The sequence below is a fragment of the Acomys minous genome (genome assembly GCF_964271855.1).
Source record: "Acomys minous genome assembly, chromosome: 10".
Lineage (NCBI taxonomy): Eukaryota > Metazoa > Chordata > Mammalia > Rodentia > Muridae > Acomys > Acomys minous.
The window spans coordinates 109,575,814-109,595,851 of record NC_140491.1 but is presented as its reverse complement, the minus strand read 5'-3'; the positions used below and the strand labels follow the sequence as shown (position 1 = coordinate 109,595,851).

Genomic DNA, 20,038 nt, shown 5'->3' with positions numbered 1-20,038 from the left:
GTCAGAGGACGAGCTGTAGGAGCTGCTTGTGTGGATGCCAGAGATCCGTCTCAAGGTATCAAGTTCCACAGCAAGCACTTTTACCTGCTGAGTCATCCTGTGGCTCCCCTGCAGCTATGTGTGAGAGCAACTACTTTCTTCCCTTAAAGTAAGAACCTTGCCAACGCAACTTGACACCCCACAGAGTTGTGCACCACATAGACTAAATAAGTATCTGCCTATTGTCCTGTGTCTGCGTTGCATTCTGGGACACGTCGGTAATTTCCCTAGGGCTAATAGAAGTAATTGTGAACACTTGGATAGTCCGATATGCCAAAGGCTGGCTAAATATAGCAACAATAGCTACCACATTCGCTAAAATAACAGCTAAACTGCTGTACACAATTTGGGATTAAAGGCTCATTAAATAATAATACAGTTCTTTCCAAGCAAACTGCCCTCCTCATTATTCTAAGATGGCCACTGAGCACTCCAGCTCCTGTATTTCTGGTGGCTTCATTTATTCCATCTGTCAAGCTCTTGTCCCCGTTGTCCCTTGTTCACCCTTCGCAAGTGCTGTCTGTGAAGGGCTTCTCAAATACGCGGTCCCTTCTGGGTGTGCATCCACCTACCTCATTAATTTTAATCTATTGAGCCCATCTTCTCAGATTGGAGAGAAACCTTAAATGTTTTAGTACCTCTCTTGCCTAACACAGTGGAGCAAAATAATAGGCACCTAACAGCCCATTGTTGGTCGGGACTAAAGAACTCATGAGGTCACAGATGACCTAGTAGACATGGAAACACTGGGAAAGTGGTACTCTCAACCTAAGACCTCAAATTAAAGCAGGGTTCAAAGTATGGCTCCCAAGCAGGAATTCTCAGATATACATGTTTGATATTATATGCAAAACCTAGCTTATTCTTTTAAAAAGACATGAAAATATAAGAGGACCTATTAGGGCTAAAAAGAAGGGAGTGCTAAAAGAAAGGATGAAAGCACTGAATATAATTGAACCATGTTGCATACATGTAGAAAAACGTCATAATGAAGCTCATGTTTTATACAAGTAATATATATACTGCTAATAGAATGAAAATTAAACTATTTGCACTGTTCTGTCCTTACTACCAACTTTCTTTTTTTTTTTTCAGGGGAGAGCGCGAACACAGTCCCCCACTACCACAAATTATGCAGTTGAGTTTCCCGCATTTGGGGAAATCGCAGGGGTCAGCACATCCCGGAGTGCAATGGATACGCCTCGCCCTGGGAAAACCACCTTCGTGATCATGGTATCTCCCCTGCCAGGTAAGTATACTACCAACTTTCACAAGGACAAAGTTGCTACAAATTACTAAATCCTCCAAAATACTTTCCAATGGAGTTATGGCTTATTTAATATTGTAAATTTACCTTGCTTTATTTTATTCTAAACACTCTATATAGAATTCAATCAATTATCATGAAACATAAGGTTTTTGGTCTGTTTGCTTGTTTGTTTTTTAGATTTTTAAGACAGGCTCTCACTGTGTGGCCCTGGCTATCTTGGAACTTGCTCTGCAGACCAAGCTAGCCTGGAGTCCACAAAGATCTGCTTGCCTCTGCCTCCCAGCGCTGGGGTTAAAGGTCTGCGAAACCACTGTCTGGCAAGGTTGCTCATTTTAGATGTGCATATGTTTTCTGAGTTCTTACAGGTAGTAGCTCAATATCGAATGGAGAAATTAGTTTTCTTGCTTTCTCCCTTCCCCCATATTTTAAGCTAAGAATAAGAAAGCAATATGAATTTTACTTTCCCAACAATTTATTCAGCCTTGCTCTTGTTATATCTTCAGGGACTACATTTACATTTTGGAAAAATACTGTGATGTACAAATGTGCGTACCCTGCTCAGCCAACAGATCATAGATACTATATAATAACATCTGGGAATATTAAACTCTGCCTTTACTGGCAACCCGCTTGGCATCTTTAACTCACAGTGCAGATGTTTTATGCTGATGTGTTTTGAAAATATGTGAAGTATTCTCCAGACAATATTTTGAGGTTTCTGCAGTGGTCCACTTCAGTCTTTTGAAGTTCTCTATACAATAGGATGCATACATAGATTTTCCAAAACATGCTTCAGTGGGAACAGAAGAGAAGTTCAAGCTGGCAGCATACACAGCTTCCCCCAGTGGTCTGCACCTAATTCCTTTTCGGCGCTATTGTTTTGGCAGTCTGTGAGCTTTCTGAGACCAATCTGATAAAACAGTTCCATCTACTTTGTAAAAATCTAAATCATCTTAATGGCTTGTATTTGTGAAACACTCATATTTCTAAAGTATAGATATAAAATTTTAATTTTGTCTCTGAGTACGTGGTATTTCAGCTTTGCGTTTCCCAGAGGGTGCCCATCATAGCAATTACGCCGATGTGTGCAGAAGAGGCTGATGCGGCCAATGTAGAGGCAGGAGTCCTTCCTTCACACTGATGCCCAGCCAATGTACAGGCAGCAGTCCTCCCTTCACACTGATGCTCAGCCTTGTCCTTTCGCTCAGTAGGTGCTCACAGAGCTTGTTTCCATTTCCACGTAGGCTGCAACACTGCAGCACAACACAGCCTTTGTCTGAAAGGAACTGCTGCAGCCATCTGTCCAGGTTTGGTGGGAAATCATGTACCCAAAAATAAGATAGAGTGATTGAAGAAAACTCCGAAAGTTGGCCTCTAAACACACACACACACACACACACACACACACACACATGCACACGCACACGCACATGCACACATGCACGCACACACACATGCACGCATGCACACACACATACATACGTTACATATACCCACTCATACACACAGAAGATTCTCCCTTTGATTCTCACTCTTCCTTTTGTGGTGGAGCTACCAGTACCTTGCCGCTTAGGGCGCAGTGAGCTTCACGTAAGAGGAGACATAATGAATGGTTTCCACAGACCTCTGTTGGGGCCTGCAATTGTCATTCTCTGAACTTTAAAAAAATTCTCCCTTTTATTTTGTAAAAATCAAAATATACTTACATCACATCCCCTTTCCTCCCTCCAAACCCTTTCGTGTCTACTCCTCCTTGCTATTTTTCAAGCTTAGAGCCTCTTTTTCCATTAGTTATTGTTACATAATGTATGTGTATGTATATATATTTCTAAATATGTAAACACACTTTTCTCCATCGATGTAATGTCACTTCTATGTACGTTTTTAGAAATAGCCATCTTCTATTGGATAACTAGCTGGTGTTCTCCTCCCCAGGGGGACTCTCGCCCCAGCTCTCATCTCTTCTTAGTTGCCTGTGGTCCTTTGTGTCGGGCTGAGGTCTCACGGGCTTTCCCCAGCCACTGTAGCATGTTTATTACTGTCCGTGCTCAGCTCAGACTTGACTAAGTCAGTGAAACTCTATGGCTGTAGCTTCTGACGTCCCTAGGAGACACAACCTCACAGCAAACTCCCTGATCCTCTGCCTCTTGCAGCCTTTTCACTCCCTCCTCTGCAATGTTCCCCCGAGCCTCAGGTGTGGGAGTGTTCTGTAGGTGCACCCACTGGGACTGGGATCCCCAGCTCTGCGTTTGGATTGGTCATGGTTTTCAGTAATGGTCTCTGTTGTGAAGAGAAGTTTCCTTGATGATTGGTGAGTACTACACGCATCTGGTAAGATCCTGGAAAAGGACATCTATCAGCCTGTATTAAAATGTACACTACCTGTCCTGGTTGGATTTTTGTCAACTTGACACAACTAGAGTTATCTGGGAAAAGAAAACTCAATTGAGAAAATGTCTCCATCAGATTGCCCGTGGAGAAGCGTGCAATGCATTCTCTCGATTAATGATTGATGTGGGTAGTTCAGCCCACTGAGAGGCGGTGTCACCCTCGAGCAGGTGGGCTCTGTGTATGAGAATGCAGGGTGAGCAAGCCTGGAAGAGCAAGCTGGTAAGCAGAGTTCCCCTTGGCCTCCACTTTGGTTCCTGCCTTGAGTTGTCACCCTGACTTCCCTCAGTGGTGAGGTGTGAGCTGTGATTTGTAAGCTAAAAAGGCCTTTCCTTCCCAAGGTCCTTTTACTCATGGTGTTTTATGACAGCACTAGAAACCCTACCTAGTACACTGCTTAAGTAACACGTCTCCGAAGTCTATGCAGTGGTGCTGTTTCTGTGCCTTCTCTCTCCTCAAATCTCCTTCATCTTTTCTCATCTCAACAGATGACTTTGATTTACCAAGATGCTTGAAAGGATCACGAGAGAACTTTTCACAAGCTCTGTGTCATTTCTTCTTGTCTGACAATATCTGTGTCAATATATATTACTGTTCTCGTGCTTAAGGACAGTTGGCATACTCCTAGTAGAAGCCCTTCCACTCAAAGATGTTGCTCTGAGTCTCTCTCCCTCTCTCCCTCTGTCTCCCTCCCCCCCCTTTCTGCCCCTCTCCCCCCTTCCTCTATGTCTCTGTCTCTGTCTCTGTCTCTGTCTCTGTCTCTCTCTCTCTCTCTCTCCTTCTCTCTCTCTCTCTCTCTCTCTCTCTCTCTCTGTTTGCCTGTCTGTCTGTCTCTCTCTCTATCCTTCTCCCTCTTTCCTTCCTCCCTTCCCCCTCCCCCTCTCCCCACACAGTGGCTAACAAACTTATTTAACTCTATCCGGATGCTTCTCTGAACATCAGGCATGCACATAGTAACTGTGCAAGCATGTACAAAACACTCATGTACCTAAGAATAAAATGAATAAATCTCTTTTTCTTTTTTGAGAATCTATAATTGGAAAGAAATCTGTCCACTTTAAAAAGTTCCTGGAAAGAGATGCTGGTGAGATGGCTTAGTGGTTAAGTGCATTTGCTGTTCTTGCTCACGTTCTGTTCCCAGAGCCCATGTGGGTGTTCACATCTGCCCGTAACTCCAGCTTCAGCGGATCCGACACCTTCCTCTGACCTCCATGGGCACTGCATGAACATGGCTCACGAGCTTTCATGCAGACAAAGCACTCATACATATAAAATAAATAAATCTAAAAAACAGAGGTTACTCTGCTAGGTGGGGTCAGCAAGATGGGTCAGTGGGCAAAGACGCTTGCCATGAAAGCCTGACACCCTGAGTTCCATCCTTGGGACCCATGAAAGGTGATGGAGACAACTGACTACAGGAACTTGTTCTCTGACCTCCACGTGCTCACCATGCCATGTCCGTGAGCACATACATCATGCGTCATCGTCTTCATCATGCATATATACACAATAAGAAACGAGAAGTAACTAGAATTTAAGTTACTGGGAATTTTGTAAGCCAGGACATGCCTGTTATCCGAGGCTGAATCCAAAGGGTTATGAGTTTCAAGCCAGCCTGGGCTGCACAGGGAAATCCCGTCTCCAGAACCAGTCCTCAGGACACGTTTCTTCTCCCTCTGCAGGCTTTGAAAACATTTTGAGCATAGTGTTAAAACACTGAAGAACTATCCTTAAGCTGACAGTGTTCTAGTTCTTAGTGTAAAGCTGGCAACCATTTTGCATGGCTACTGCTAATGATATTCAAGAAGGTATTTTTTTAATTAGCATATATATTGATTGCACACAATGATGCATTTCACTATGACATTTTCACACATGCGTGTCAGGTACTTTGCTCATATGCACCCTCACCATCACAGGTGTGTCCCACATTCTGAAAAAAACAAAAAACAAACAAACAAACAAAACATCTTTTTACTTGCTGTGTCTTTGACATCTAGAGATCATTCTGTTGTGTAACAAAATTCATCCACTGCTTTCACATTTTAGTTCCTAAGCAAAATACTTTGTGTATTTTATTCTTATGGAGGCATATTAAACTGGGTGGTGGTAGTGCACGCCTTTAATCCCAGCACTCGGGAGGCAAGGCAGGTGGCTCTCTGAATTTGAGGCCATCCTGGTCTATAGACTAAGTCTAGGATAGCCACAGCTACACAGAGAAACCCTGTATTGAAAAACAAGAAGGAGGAGGAGGAGGGAGATGTATATTAGTACTTTTCTTGTTATTGACAAAATCCCTGGCAGAATCAATTAAGGGAAGAACGGTTTGCTTGGGCTTGTGGTTTAAGACAGGAAACAGTCCAAAGGTGTGGGAAGGCAAGAACACAGTGTGTCTGGTCTCATTGACTCCCCACTCAGGAAGCAGTGCACACTTCATCTCCCTGCTCTCCTCCTTTTTAAATATCTTATTTTTCCTGTATGACTATTTTGCCTGCATGCATGTCCATGTACTATATGCATGCCTGATGCCCAATGGACTGGCTGTGGGTGATGGGAACTGAACCTGGGTTCTCGGAAAGAGCAGCAAGTGTTCTTAACCACAGAAGCATATCTCCAGTCCCATTTTCCCTCTTTTTATTAGGGCCAGGACCCCAGGCTATGGTATGTGCTGGCCACCTGCAGAGCCGGTCTTCCTGCCTCAGTTAAGTCTTCCTGGAAGCATCTCACAGACAACCTGGAGGTGTGTACTAAGCAATTGCAGATCCACTCAAGTTGGGGGTGAAGTTTAACCCTCAGAAGTTATCATGTGGCATCCTGTGGGAGCTAGCCTCCTCTTCATTAAGGAGTAATGGACTCTCTCTGAGGACAGAGTTAGGCTGTAGAGCTAGTCCTCTGCTTTGCCGCTAGTCAGAGAAAAACCACTTTCTTGATTTTAGCATGTTTTCATCGATAAATTAAATTTTTAGACATTTTTATTAGCACACATTCATTGTACAAAATAATGGGTTTCATTATGAGATTTCCATACATGTATAATGTACTTTAATCATATTCACCTCTATAAATTAAATCTAGTGCTTCTCAAGCTAGCCTGCAAGATTTTATTAGCATTAGGTAAATTAATATTTTTAAATAGTTTGTAGAATATAAGATGTTAAATAAAATATTCACTATTATGTTTAGTCAAGCCAAGGGAGAATATATATATGTGTGTGTGTGTGTGTGTGTGTATACATATACACACATATGTATATTTGAAAAGCAAAATATACTGTAAATTATAGCAATCCCAGAGAAACTTTTCCATCTGCCCATACCTGGCATCCCTCTATTTTCCCTTTTCTTAACTCAGTCAATGGCTACTTTGATCTCTTCAAGGTGCCTTTGTTAAGAAAATACCACAAAAGCTTACAAACACTAACTCCCCCAGGTTTATTCTGAACACCCCCAAAAGACAAGCTAAACAGAACCATCTGTCAATCCACTTGGGCTGTCAAAAGAAAGAAGAGAAGAAAAATTATGCAGGAAGTAAAAGAGCCAATGAGACAAATTAGGGGAAATAAAGAATTCTGGTATGGATTGAACTGACAAGCTCAAGAACAAAATGATAAAGACCTTTAATCACGTCAGAAAGTCTATAAAACTGTGTAAGTACAAGGAGTAGAAAACGTTAATAACAAAGCCTCTCCTATTTCACAAGAGACAGAATGAACTGCCATAGCTCCAGAAAGGTCAGATCTATCATACATTGTATCTGTATTGAATCTCATACTGAAAACTAATTGGAAGTTTAATGAAGAATTTACTAAGAACGAACAACCTCATAATGACTCAGATGCTCTAAATATGGAAGACTCCTGGAGTCCTGTGCTCGCCAGATGGTCCTGGCTGGATGTGCCTGTTGTGAATGAGGACCAGGAGGAGAGGGGCTGTCCCAGAGGGGGCTGTCGGCTGTGTGGGGCTTAGCAGAATCCTGAGACATCCTGTAGCCAAGCCAGCCAAGATCAACGGAACTACTCAGCCATCACACAGCTCAGACCCAACATAAGGAGCACGCTAGTTGATGAAGTGCAAACCCAGGGAAGAGAAGGCACCAGTGAGGACAGACCTCCAGTATGTTATGTGGACATATGCTAAGCTATCTGAGGTGGTTTGAATAAGTTTGGCGCCCATAGACTCATGTGTTTGAGTGTTTGGCCCATAGGGAGTGGCACTCTTAGGAGGTGTGGCCTTGTTGGGGTGGGTGTGGCCTTGTTGGAGTGTGGCAAGGTGTGGTGGGATTTGAGGTCTCATATATAAGCTCAAGCTATGCCCAGCGTGACAGACTCCTGCTGGCTGCTTTCAGATCAAGATGTAGAACTCCCAGCTCTCCCAGTGGCATATCTTCCTGGACACTGCCATGCTTGCCGCTGTGGAGATAATGAACTAAAACTCTAAAACTGTATGCCAGCCCCAGATAAATGTTCTTTAAAAGAGTTGCCTTGGTCATGGTGTCTCTTCACAACAATAAAAACCCTAAGACACTATCCATCTATATTAACATGCAGAAAAGGTGGGGATAGAGAGGTGGGCATAACGCATCTTCTGGAGTGATGTGTACTGAGCACTGGCCTTTCCTCGAAATAGAAGCTGTGTAACCTAAGTGTTCTACCTACTAATTTATGGAAAACCTGGGGGAAAGAAAGCATATTAAGCATCAAAATCTGGGCTGCAAAAATCCTACAGGGCTGGAATATAGCTCAGCAGTAGAAAGACAATAAAAACCACAAGAAATAAAGAAAGGGCACCAGAGAGATGGTTCGGAACTTTAGGAGCATTTGGCTGCTTTTCGAGCGGACCGGAGTTGGATTCTCAGAGCCTAGATGGCCGCTTACAATTGTCTGTAATGCCAGTTGCAAGCGATTGCTCACCCTCTTCTGGTCTCCTTGGGCACCAGGCATGTAAGTGGTGCCCAGGCATGCAGGCAGGCAAAACACCCATAAATATAAAATTTTAAAATGTTGAAGGGAGAGAGAGAGGAAGTGCCACAGATAAATTATCTGGTCTTAAACCGATAAGGGCTAAGACAGCAAAACATAAGCTAAAGAGGAAGTCAGCAGCCACCAGAAAGAAAGGCAGAGTATCATCTCTAGAGAACTCAGCTGTTTTCAGAGAAATGCATTTCTTAGCCAGCTTTGGGCTGACTAATGACTTTATAGTAACAATACTAAGAAGGCAGTGGTTATTTTTAAAAAGATGTGGCAATAACATCATAGCTACTTATTTTTCAGTCTTTCTAGAAATATGTGCCAGATATGGTGGTGCACCCCTTTAATCCTAGCACTTGGGAGGCAGAGGCAGGTAGATCTCTGTGAGTTCAGGGCCAGCCTGGTCTACAGAGTGAGCTCCAGGGCAGCGTGACTGTGTCTCAAAAACAACAACAGAAAAATTTAGAAATATGTAATAAGATACTTCTAGATGAAAAATATACTTGTATTTTCTCCATAATGATTCACTTGGTAGGGAATTATTTGGGAGTATAAACAGAGCAAAACTGAACATAAATTGATAATTGTTTGAAGCTGGTTGTTAAGTATGTGGGGGATTCACTTTACTAGTCTCAGTACCTACCTTTACATATGTTTTAAGTTTTCTCCTTTAAAAAAAGTTTCAACCCAGGCCTGTAATACCAGCTGCTCTGGAGACTGAGGAAGGAAGATCACAAGTTCAAGGCTGGTCTGGGCAACTTAATAAGACCCTTCCTCAAAATAAAAACTATAAAGAGGAAGCAGAGGATGTAGCTCCGATGGTGAACATGTGCCTGGAATGCATGAAGCCCAGCGTTCAATCTCCAGTGTTGATGAAGGAAGAAGGAAGGAAGGAAGGAAGGAAGGAAGAAGAGGAAGAGAGGGAAGGGAAGGACACTGAAAGAGAAGGAAATGCTAATTATTTTGAATATCATATACAGTATATGTTGAATTATCACATTATGTCCTATAAATATATACAACTGTTAGAGATGAAGAGAAAACTTCAGTTGTGAAGGAAACTTTAGTTAAAAAAAAAAGAAAAGCAAAAAAAAAAAACAAAAGCAACAAAAACAGCCTGGTCTACAGAGTGAGTTCCAAGACAGCCAGAGCTACACAGAGGAACCCTGTCTTAAAACAAAAACAAACAAACAAAAAGCCTAACACGGTTGCATTTATATGGCAGAGGGCAGCCTGAGTAACGAGAAGCTTGGTGGGAGAACAAAGCGAGCGTCCTCAGAACCTAAGCCTCGGGTGGGTGTGCGGAGCGAGGCTTCTCTAGGGCCAGTCCACAAGATAGTGATTATAGTCAGAAAGAGCAAATCATCATTTCAGAACTGCTGACAAGTTTCACGTGTCCTCACCACAGGAAGACTTGTATTTGAAGTGATTGATATGACAATTAACTTGCTTTAACTGTTTCACATTGTGTCAGTAAACCATCATGTTACCTCATACCTTATAAATATACAACTAGAACTTGCCAGTTCAAATTAAAAATTTTCTAATGCTTTGAAACAACAAAAGGCAAGCGTGATGCATACACACCTGCTCTATGTGCTGTGGACAGACTGGCACAAGCTTGCAGCAGACGCTCTAACTTGCTTTTCTATTGCCGTGATGAATACCAGGCCCCAAAGCAACTTTGGAAGGACTTGATTTCAGCTTACAAGTGACAGCCAGGAACCCAATAGAGACCTGGAGGCGGGAATGGAAGCAGAGGCCGTGAAGAAACACCGCTTCTTGGCTTGCTTTCAGGCTCATGGTCAGCTTCTTCTGTCATGTAGCCCAAGCCCACCCGCCTAGGGATGGTTCCGCCCACAGTGGGCCCTCTGCACCAACGACCAAATGATAGTCTCTCTTCCTGGGTGACTCTAGGTTCCGGTCGAGTTGATAGCCAAGAATTATAAGCATCACAGTACACCTTCTGAGTGACCTCAGTTGTTAATTAGCCAAACTTTTAAATTATTCAAATAAAATAATATTCATGCCCCCTCCAAAGAAGAAGAAACAGAAAGAAATGAAGTTAAGAGAAAAATAAAGTTCAAGTAGTACAGAATTTGGAGAAAGGCAAAAAGCAAAAGTTCTTGCTCTGAATACCAGATCTCTCTCACTTTATGTATTCCCCCCCCCTTCAGCCCCACCCCAGACAGGGCATCATGTAGCCTAGGCAGACTCAGACTTACTATGTAGCTGAAGCTAGTCTTGAACTTCGGCTGCTTTTACCTCAGCTTCTCAAGTACTAGGATCACAGGCACAGAGCTACCACATCTGCACTCTATTTTGTTTGTTTGTTTGTTTGTTTGTTTGTTTGCATGTTTTGAGACAGAGTTTCTCTGTGTAGCCTTGACTGTCCTGGAACTCACTCTGTAGACCAGGCTGGCCTCAAGCTCACAAGCTACCTCTGTTTCCCGAGTGCTGGGAATAAAGGCGTGTGCCACCACTGACCGCCTATTTTCACGTTCTTGAGTGTATGTTCAGCAATGTTTGATCACATGTGCATACATGTCAGTCATTTAAAAAGAGTATTTGAGTAAGCACAGGATGATCTGACTTTTGTTTCATTTTATTAGAAACTATTATTGATGAGTATAAGATAGATCTTTATTTTATAGCAACTCACATTTACCAGAAGTACACAGCTTAGTCACAGTCCCTTTGTCAGGATTTTTCACATCACCCTAACATTCTTGTAGGGTTTTTTTTTATTGATCATTTGAAAATAAAGCTGAATTTTCACCCTGATATAAAAAAAGACACATTAAAATAAAAGCAAACTAATAGCTTATTCATCATTGTTTATTTAAGCCTTTCAAGTTGAAATTGCCTAAATAGATTTTCCTTTGGGGCTATTACCGCGCTGCCTCGCATCCACAAAGGAATACAGAATTTCAGAGCATGAAAAGAAAAAAGCAAGATTAGTGTCTTTATTTATTCTAGTGTCGTCTGCTTGAGATAGGAGTAGAAATAGTTACGCTATAGACATATGCAACAGATTTTTCAAAGTATATTAAAACTGTGACAGGTTTCTAATACCACATTTCTGTGACTTTTAACCTCCATTTTTCAAAAGTTTTAAGGTTTGTGGCAAAAACTAGGTATGTTTCTGTTTCTAAAAATTGAACCCACTAATTTTCCACACAGCAGTTTCAACATTGGCTAGCAGTTCCTTCTGTCATGATAATTCTTTTAGCATTTCAGACTCCTCTAAAGCTTCAGTCAACTACTATGTGTTTTGTTTTATTCTGACTTATTTTGGTTCGGGCTGTATTGCTCAGGGTGGCCTTGAACAACTTACTATGTAGCCCAGGGTGGTCTCTGTCTTAGTTCCTGTTCTATTGCTGTGAAGAGACACCATGATCAAGGCAACTTTTTTAAATTACTTTTTATTTAGTTTTATTTTATGTGCATTGGTATGGAGCTGTCAGATCCCTTGGAACTGGAATCACAGACAGTTGTGAGCTGCTATGAACCTAGGTCCTCTGGAAAAGCAGGCAATGCTCTTAACCACTAAGCCGGCTCTCCAGTTCCCAACCAAGGCGACTTTTAAGAGAGGGCATTTAACTGGATGCTGGCTTACAGCTTCAGTGCGTCCGTCCATGGTCATTATGGCAGGGGGCATGGCAGTGTGCAGGCAGGCAGGCAGAAGGCTGAGAATTCTGTTTCTATTTGTTTGTCTGTCTGTCTGTTTGTTGAGACAGGGTTTCTCTGTGTGTAGCCTTGGCTGTCCTGGAACTTACTCTGTAAACCAGGCTGGCCTCAAACTCACAAAGATCCACCTGCCTCTGCTTCCCTAGTGCTGGGATTAAAGGTGTACACCACCATACCCAGCAAGAGTTCTACATCCTGATCTACAAAGAGCAGGCGGTGGGGGTGGGGGAGGGGAGACAGAGACAGACAGACAGACAGACAGACAGACATCAGGCCTGGCATGCGTTTTTGAAAGCTCAATGCCCACCCCTGGTAACACACCTCCTTCGACAAGTCCATTCCTCCTAATCCTTCCAAAACAGTTGCACTCACTGGGGACCAAGCATTCAAACATATGAGCCTCGGGGAGCCATTCTCATCCAAGCCTCACTACAGTTTCTAACTCCCAATGATAGGATTACAGGAGTAGGAAAGCCTGACTTTACCGTGCCCCATTCCCTCCCTCCTCCCGCCCCCCTTTCTGTCTTAGACAGGGCATCTGTAGTGTAGGCTAACCTTGAGCTCACTATATAACAAAGGATGCCCTTGAATTTCTGAGCTTCCAATCCACCTGCATCTGCCTCTCAAGTGGTCAGATCACAGGTGTGCACCACCACACCTGATTTATTTGCTGCTAAGGCTCAAACCCAGGTCTTCAAGAATGCTAGAGAGATATTTTGCCAACTCAGCTGTTTCCTTAGCTCACCATACTATTTTTAATACGGATTTTATTAGCATGTTTTATTTTATTTTAAGGGTGCGCTCACCATATGCATGCAAGTGCCCGGAGGCCAGGAGTTACAGAGACCCCCACAAAGGTGGAGTTTATAGGTGATTATGAACCGCCCATCTTGGGTTCTAGGAACCAAACTCGAATCCTCTGTAAGTGGACTGCTATTGCTCCCTGCCAGCATGTGCTTAAAACGATTACTGATGTTGCAAATTTGTGAAGAGGAAAAAGTAAGAAAGGTCACATTTACTTTGGTTTCATATTCTGGGCTGGCTTCCTGGGAATCTGACCTGCTCAGGCACACAGGGTTCAAGACAGAGCCACAGTTGGGTTGCCGTTTTGGGGGGTTTCATTTTGGAAGTGTTTTGGAAGTGAAGTTTTCAGAAAGGAATGGTGCTTGTGCGTGAGTAGACAAACACCAGTGTATCCACCAGTCCTTGCTTATATGCTATTTGTGTTCAATCTCTCCCTCTCCCTCTCTCTCTCTCTCTGTCTCTCTCTCTCTCCATCCTTCCCCCTCTCTCTCTCCCTCCCTCCTTCTGTACTGGGGACCAGACCTAGGGCATTGTGCGTGCTAGGCAAGTGTTCTACCATTGGGCCTCATCCTCAGGTCTCTTTTTACTTTTAATTTGAATTAGAGTCTTCCTAAATTGCCTAGGCTGACCTTGAACTCCTCCGGTTTCTGCCTCCTGAACAGCTAGGATTACAGACCCGCTGTGCCAGACCCAGATGCATATAATATTTCTGGTGCTACATGCATATCCAGCAAGACAGCAGGCAAGGCTTAAAGTGTGTCCAAGGTAAGCATCTATAATTTCTATAAGGTAGGGGACAGGATGCACATGTGCCAAGAGGTGAAATAAAAGCCTGTTATTAGGTTTTATTTTCTTTTTCTCTCCAAAGTTCTTTTAAGAGCAAATTAAATATTCATATATGTATTGCAAATATAAATTACATAATTTCAGTGATTCTGCACACAGGTTAAATATTCTACTTAACATCTAAAATTGGAGCCTCACAATGTAAAGATGAATGATAAAAAATCATGACAACCATTTAAATTCAATTTTTTATTTACTTAGAGAAGCTTTAAGTTTAAAAAATGAAAAACACAATGAATTTAAAAACACACACCCATAAAAAAGCACTGTAAGTCAAGTGAAAGACTGGAAGAAAAAAAAATTAACTTTATCTGTTAGTAATTGTAAGTTACTTTTCTCTCCACTTAAACAGGAACCCCACGGGGCCTGATGTATGGCTCTGGTCTGTCCAGGGACTCCTGCAGGAAGCCCTGCCTCCCATCCTGAACTCATTAGTTCGCCCTGGCAGCTGAGGTCTGGCTGCCGAGGGAACATCTTTATTTTGGCAAATGGGCAGAACTGGCAACAGACGTAGCAAAAGGAACGACGATGCATCCTCCGAGCTGGCGTGGTAAAATGCTTAGGCCCAGCCGCGGGGCTGCCTCTGCTTCGCTATGGCTCACAGATGTGGATTTCTCACACCGCAGAGCTGTTGTCAAGTACGGTAAATATTTTCTCTTCTCACGTCTTAGGAAAGCTCCAGACTCCCCTGTGCCGCCTGACTGAGGACTGAGGACTGACTCTCAGAGCCAGTAGAGATGACTGGCTAACCAGAAGCCGCTGTTCATTTTTGTCAGTTTTCCTGACGTTGTGTCTGATGCGCCAGCTTCGGAATTTCTGAATAAATACTTTTGGGGCACCAGTTCTGTCTATGAGAACCACTGTGACATGCGCTAGAGACAGCGCGAAAGAAAGTGTCTCCACCTTCAAGGGGGCGAAGTCAGAGAATTTTGCATGGGGCCAAATGTGATGGCTGGCTGTTCATAGGGAAAGGTCTTCGGAGGTTCTTTTCACACATACTAGAAAAGCTCTGTTTTTCATGGACATAAATCACTCCCTAATGGCAAACCAAACCGTTAACTTAAAGCAACACTGGACAAATAGGTTATTGCTGCAGGAAATAGCAAAAAGGGGTTGGAACTGGCTCATTTGGGAGAGCAAATGCTCCTTTGGTTAAAGAAGGAAGAAAGAAAGAAAGAAAGAAAGAAAGAAAGAAAGAAAGAAAGAAAGAAAGAAAGAAGCTGTTACTCTTGTGAATTGAATTTCAGCTTTCCTGATTTGTAATACCAAGTGTGGAGATACTATTTAGCAAAATCGGACCAAGATGAAAGTCCTCAAGTCCCAAAGCTATGATATGGGGGAACTCCACTGACAATGATCAAAGCCTCTGCTCGTGCTGTGTCGGCTGCTGCCGGGCTCCAGAGTCCACTGTCCCTCACTCCCAGGCCCTTTGTTTTCTGCTTTCACTCACTCTTCATTCCCGGCACCGATGTTAAGAGCACTCGTGATGAGCGCCTGATACGAGGCTCCTGAGAGTCGTGCATTTGGTCTGATTATAAAAACGTTCCTAAAAATGATTTAAAGTGTATTTAAAGCCATTCGATGTTGGAAGACAAATTCTGAGGGACTCGTTTTCTGGAGCCGCTTGCGTGCTCTTTACTGCTAGTGAGCTCCAGTTGCTGCTGGCTCCTCAGCTCTTTCCTTCCGCCTCACAGCGGGTGCTCAGGGTTTTTAGCTGAGAGATAGCCAACCGTTAACTGACGTTTTCTCAGCTTACAGTATGGCCTGGGTTTTATGTAATACAAAAATATGCATATGGTATCGCTCCTCCTTGTTGGCTGAATTGCAGTCGTGACAGCTAGACCTTCAGTGGCAACTTTGAACCATCAAATGAAGCACAAAAGATTAAAAAACAGAAGGATAGCAGGAGTCCAGCTCCCTGATGACTTCAATTTACTACCTGCCTCTCGATTTCTACATGAATGAAAACTGAAACTCCATCTTGGCTCATATACTGTAGCCATCCACATCTAATTTTAACTAATAACACATTACTATCCATTCTTGGTCCACTGCCTAAGTGAATCCAATCTTAATACTTCTTCCTTTTTTCTATACCCTAAAAAAATTGGGCCTGAAACAATCTCTTAGTGGTTAAGAACACTTGCTGTTCTTCGGAAGAACCTAAGTTTGGTACCCAGCACCCACATCAGGCTGCCCACTACCACCTGTAACTTCAGCTCCAGAGGATCAGATGCCCTGGTCCTGGCCTCTGAGGACACCAGTACTGTGTGTGTAAATATTCTCACACGGGCATACACATAATTAAGAACAAATAAATCTCTCTTCTATTTTTTTTTTACTCTTTTAATTATTTTGTTAGATTATGTATATTTTGAGTACCTTCATGTATGTCTGTGCACCATGTGTGCCTGGTACCCACAGAGGTCAGAGGAGGACATGAAAATCCCCGGAACTGGGATACAGGTGGTTGGGAGCCACCATGTGAGTGCTAGAAGCCAAACCTACTGCTCTTTGCAAGAGCAGTAAGTACTCTTAAGCATCGAGTCGTCTCTCCTGCTTTACTTCTTCTAGCAAGTCCTTAAGAAAAATTATGTTTTACACAATTCCAGAAAATTAATCTTATTGATAAAAATGATTTAAACAAAACAGCAGCTGCAAATAGTAGCATAATAGCTGTGAAGATCGTGTGTGTGTGTGTGTGTGTGTGTGTGTGTGTGTGTGTGTGTGTGTACTAAGAAGAATTTGGCTTATTTCAACCTGTCACCACTAGATGATCTTTTTGTTTTGCAGAGCTGAGAGTTGAACCCAGGGCCTTACATATGGAAGACAAGTACTCTACTGCTGAGCAATATAGATTCCTGAGGCAGGGGTCGTAACTGTGGAGCTCATCTAACCTTGAGCTGGTTGTGCAGCCCAATGCTTTATTGTTTTTTTCCTGTTGCTGTGATAAAACACCATGACCAAAAGCAACTTATGGAAGACCACGTTTATTTGGGCTTACGGCTGCAGAAGGGTAGTGTCCATTGTGGCCAGAAAGCACAGCAGTAGGTGACAGGCATGGTGGCAAGAGAAGAGAGCTAAGAGATCATATCTCAACAGTGGAGCACAAAGCAGAGAGGACAAACTGGAGGTGGCAGAAGGATTTAATCTCAAAGCCCTGTGACCCTACTTCCTCAGAGAAGTCTACACCGCCTAGACCTCCCCAACAGTGCCACCAGCTGTCCAAGACAATGGAGCTACATTTCTCACCCAAACTACTGCACCTCTGCTAGCCTCAGACTCGGGCACCTCCTCTCTCCGTTTCCTAAGTGCTGGGATGACAGATATGTGCCACCACAGCCAGCCAAGTGGGCTTACAGTCCTGTTCATCTCACCAAATACCACAGTTTAATTAGAAAGAAACAGATCTCACCACATTAAAACTAAAGTTTTGGAAAAAATTTATCGATGTCATTATAATTCAATCATTGATATGGCTGATTAGCTTGGGTGTGAGGGTCTCTAGGTGGAAGAGGTAATACTATTACCAAGTGGCCACCACAGGCCCTTGCCCAGAGCTGATCCCATCATGAAGGCCCTGAAGCAGTCAGTCAATAAAACTTATCTTCACTAAACGATAGAAGACCAAGAAGGTTAGGATTTCATTCTGTGGCTTGAGCCAGAGTCTTCCTATGAGGTGCATGTGGGCTTTGAGCTTTTGAGGATCTTTCTACCTCAGACTCCCTAGTGCCAGGATTGTATGTGTACACCAGCACACCCAGCTTGACAAAGGTTGAAAATTAGCTTGGTGTCCATATAAACCATTTCCAAATAATCTCAGACTATATTGGTTGAGACAGCTGAGCTCTTCAGGTCCTTAAAATAGCCAGGAATGACAGGCAAGATGGCTCAGTGTTGCCTTCTTTAAAAAATCTATTTTATTTGGATTCTTATATCTACCACCCTTCTCCACCCCAATCCCTTCCAACTCCCCAACACCTGATTAGGGGCATTGAGTTCCTTGGGGGAAAATCCAATCATCTCCTAAGGATATCTCCCACTTCCTGTCTCTTTTCTCTCCACCACTTGATAAATCATCACTACCACCACCACCACCACCACCACCAGCAGCAGCAGAAACCAACAGGAGGAACAGCCAGCCTCTTCTCTTGGCACGCTGGTCTTTTTTTTTTTTTTAATACCCTCTCTAGAGTCCCCAGAGTTAAACTGTCTTCAGCTGGCAGAATCATGATCCCGGCAGAGCACATACAAAGCAAATAATCTGCTGCTGTGGAAGATCTGGAGCAGCCCCAGCCCCATATTCCACACCTGGGATTAAAGCAAAAACATGTTTATGTAACCTAACTGTGTTTTCTTTTCTTTTTAAAGATTTGTTTATCTATTATGTATACAGTGCACATCAGATCACATTATAGATGGTTGTGAGCCACCATGTGGCTGCTGGGAATTGAACTCGGGACCTCTGGAAGAGCAGACGGTGCTCTTAACCTCTGAGCCATCTCTCTCCAGCCCCTAACTGTGTTTTCTAAGACACCAAAATTCTCACTACAGCTCAGAGAGAAAAGGCACCTGTTTCACAAGGTGAAGTTCAATCCCTGGGACCCAGAGGAAGGAGAGGACCAACTCCCCAAGGCTGTCCTTCGTCCTGTCCATCTGGGCCACAGCATGCGTGCATCTCTGCACATACACAGACATACAGCAAGGGCTTGGGGACGTGAGTTCGGATCCCCAGCACCCACATAAGAAGCTGAGCGTGGTGGGAGGCTTTGTAATAATTCCTGCATGGACAAGGGAAGACGAGGGAGCCCAAACAATCTCCCCCAAATCTCACTGGTCAGCTCAAATTGGTGAGCTCCAGATTCAGTTGTAACCTTGACCCAAAATAACAACAACAACAATAATAATACTCTACAGACTGATGGTGGAAGATGTCACCAGGTCTGCTTATTGACAATGAACTTGGGTGTCAGTCAGAACCCCAGCAGAAAGCAAGCAGCACACTCCGGATAGAATAAGCTGAGGGGAGGCTGGCAAAGGGTTGGTGTGAGCCCGCTAGCAAGGGACAGTACTACAGTCCCCTCAGACTGTTTCCACTCACCAGTAGACATGGGGTATAGAGAAGTCACTGGAATCTGAAGACACCAAGGCTGTATACAAGGTCTGTGGCCATGGCACAGCCAACTGATGACATCTCTGAGAGGAAAACAGGCAGCTAATTACCAGCTCTCCCCTTTGAATGTCCCTCATCGAGCCAATGGGAAGCTAAAGGGTGAGGGGCCTTTGATGCTGGCTGTCTCCACAGGTGAGGATTCCTTCGACAGACAGACAGACAGACAGCTGCAGAATGGTGGCTGTGGATCCTAGGGGCAAGAGGGAGATTTCCAGAAGAGCTTACTCCATGCAGTCTTCATGAGTTTGTGTCTATGTGAGGACCTCTCCTCACGGGCACTAAGGTCTTCCTTGTAGAGCTAATCCTTATGCAAGCTAACACAGAAATCACAAACAAACCAAGTTACAGAACTGGGACCTGAATTCTGGTCCCACTTGTGCTGTGTGGTGCTGGGGACAGTCAGTTCTCTGCATGTAGGCTTCTTTGCTTGTCTGTTCACCTCTGTCTCCTAAGAATAAAGAGAATATTTGATACTCTGTTGTATGTTAACCTTCTTTATGAAAAATTGCAATTACTTCCCTTAATAGCTTAATAACAAGGAGCTTCTCTGGTTCTCTTATTATTCATTTCTCTCTGTATTTACCTGATATTGAAATCTGCCTCGTGGGCGTTCAGTGAAGACTTCTGTGGTTTTAATTCCATGTTTGTCACATCTATTGCTTGACTTCGTAAAAGCTAATCTTTTGATTTTAGGCTGAATTGCCCCCAATGAAATCTTTCATAACTTGATCACAATTTGTTGAAAAGCAAAATTGTTCACAAAGATTGTTCAAAACCTCATTGCAGTTCAATATGTGACAGCAACAATAAAACACCAGAAGCCACACTATTAGAGGAATAACCGTAAAAACTGCAATTATG

The 20,038-nt window shown here is 43.3% G+C and overlaps 1 protein-coding gene across 4 annotated transcripts; it reads left to right on the top strand.

The window, feature by feature from the left end:
* The first annotated feature begins 820 nt into the window (after nucleotides 1-820).
* Nucleotides 821-17,550, top strand: LOC311606415 (uncharacterized protein). 4 transcript variants are annotated; one of them, XR_014782343.1, is made up of 5 exons: nucleotides 821-1,288; nucleotides 13,150-13,224; nucleotides 13,821-13,923; nucleotides 14,357-14,647; nucleotides 16,798-17,550. XR_014782343.1 is itself a non-coding variant. In XM_084797735.1 (4 exons), the coding sequence occupies exons 1-4, from the start codon at nucleotides 1,231-1,233 to the stop codon at nucleotides 14,454-14,456; spliced, it is 336 nt and encodes a 111-aa protein (XP_084653861.1). In that variant the 5' UTR covers nucleotides 821-1,230; the 3' UTR covers nucleotides 14,457-15,166. The 4 variants fall into 4 exon arrangements, 1 of the variants encoding a protein (XP_084653861.1); XR_014782344.1 differs by lacking the exon at nucleotides 16,798-17,550 and adding an exon at nucleotides 14,676-15,166 and having other exon boundaries at nucleotides 14,357-14,554; XR_014782342.1 differs by lacking the exon at nucleotides 13,150-13,224.
* The last annotated feature ends 2,488 nt before the right edge of the window (nucleotides 17,551-20,038 follow it).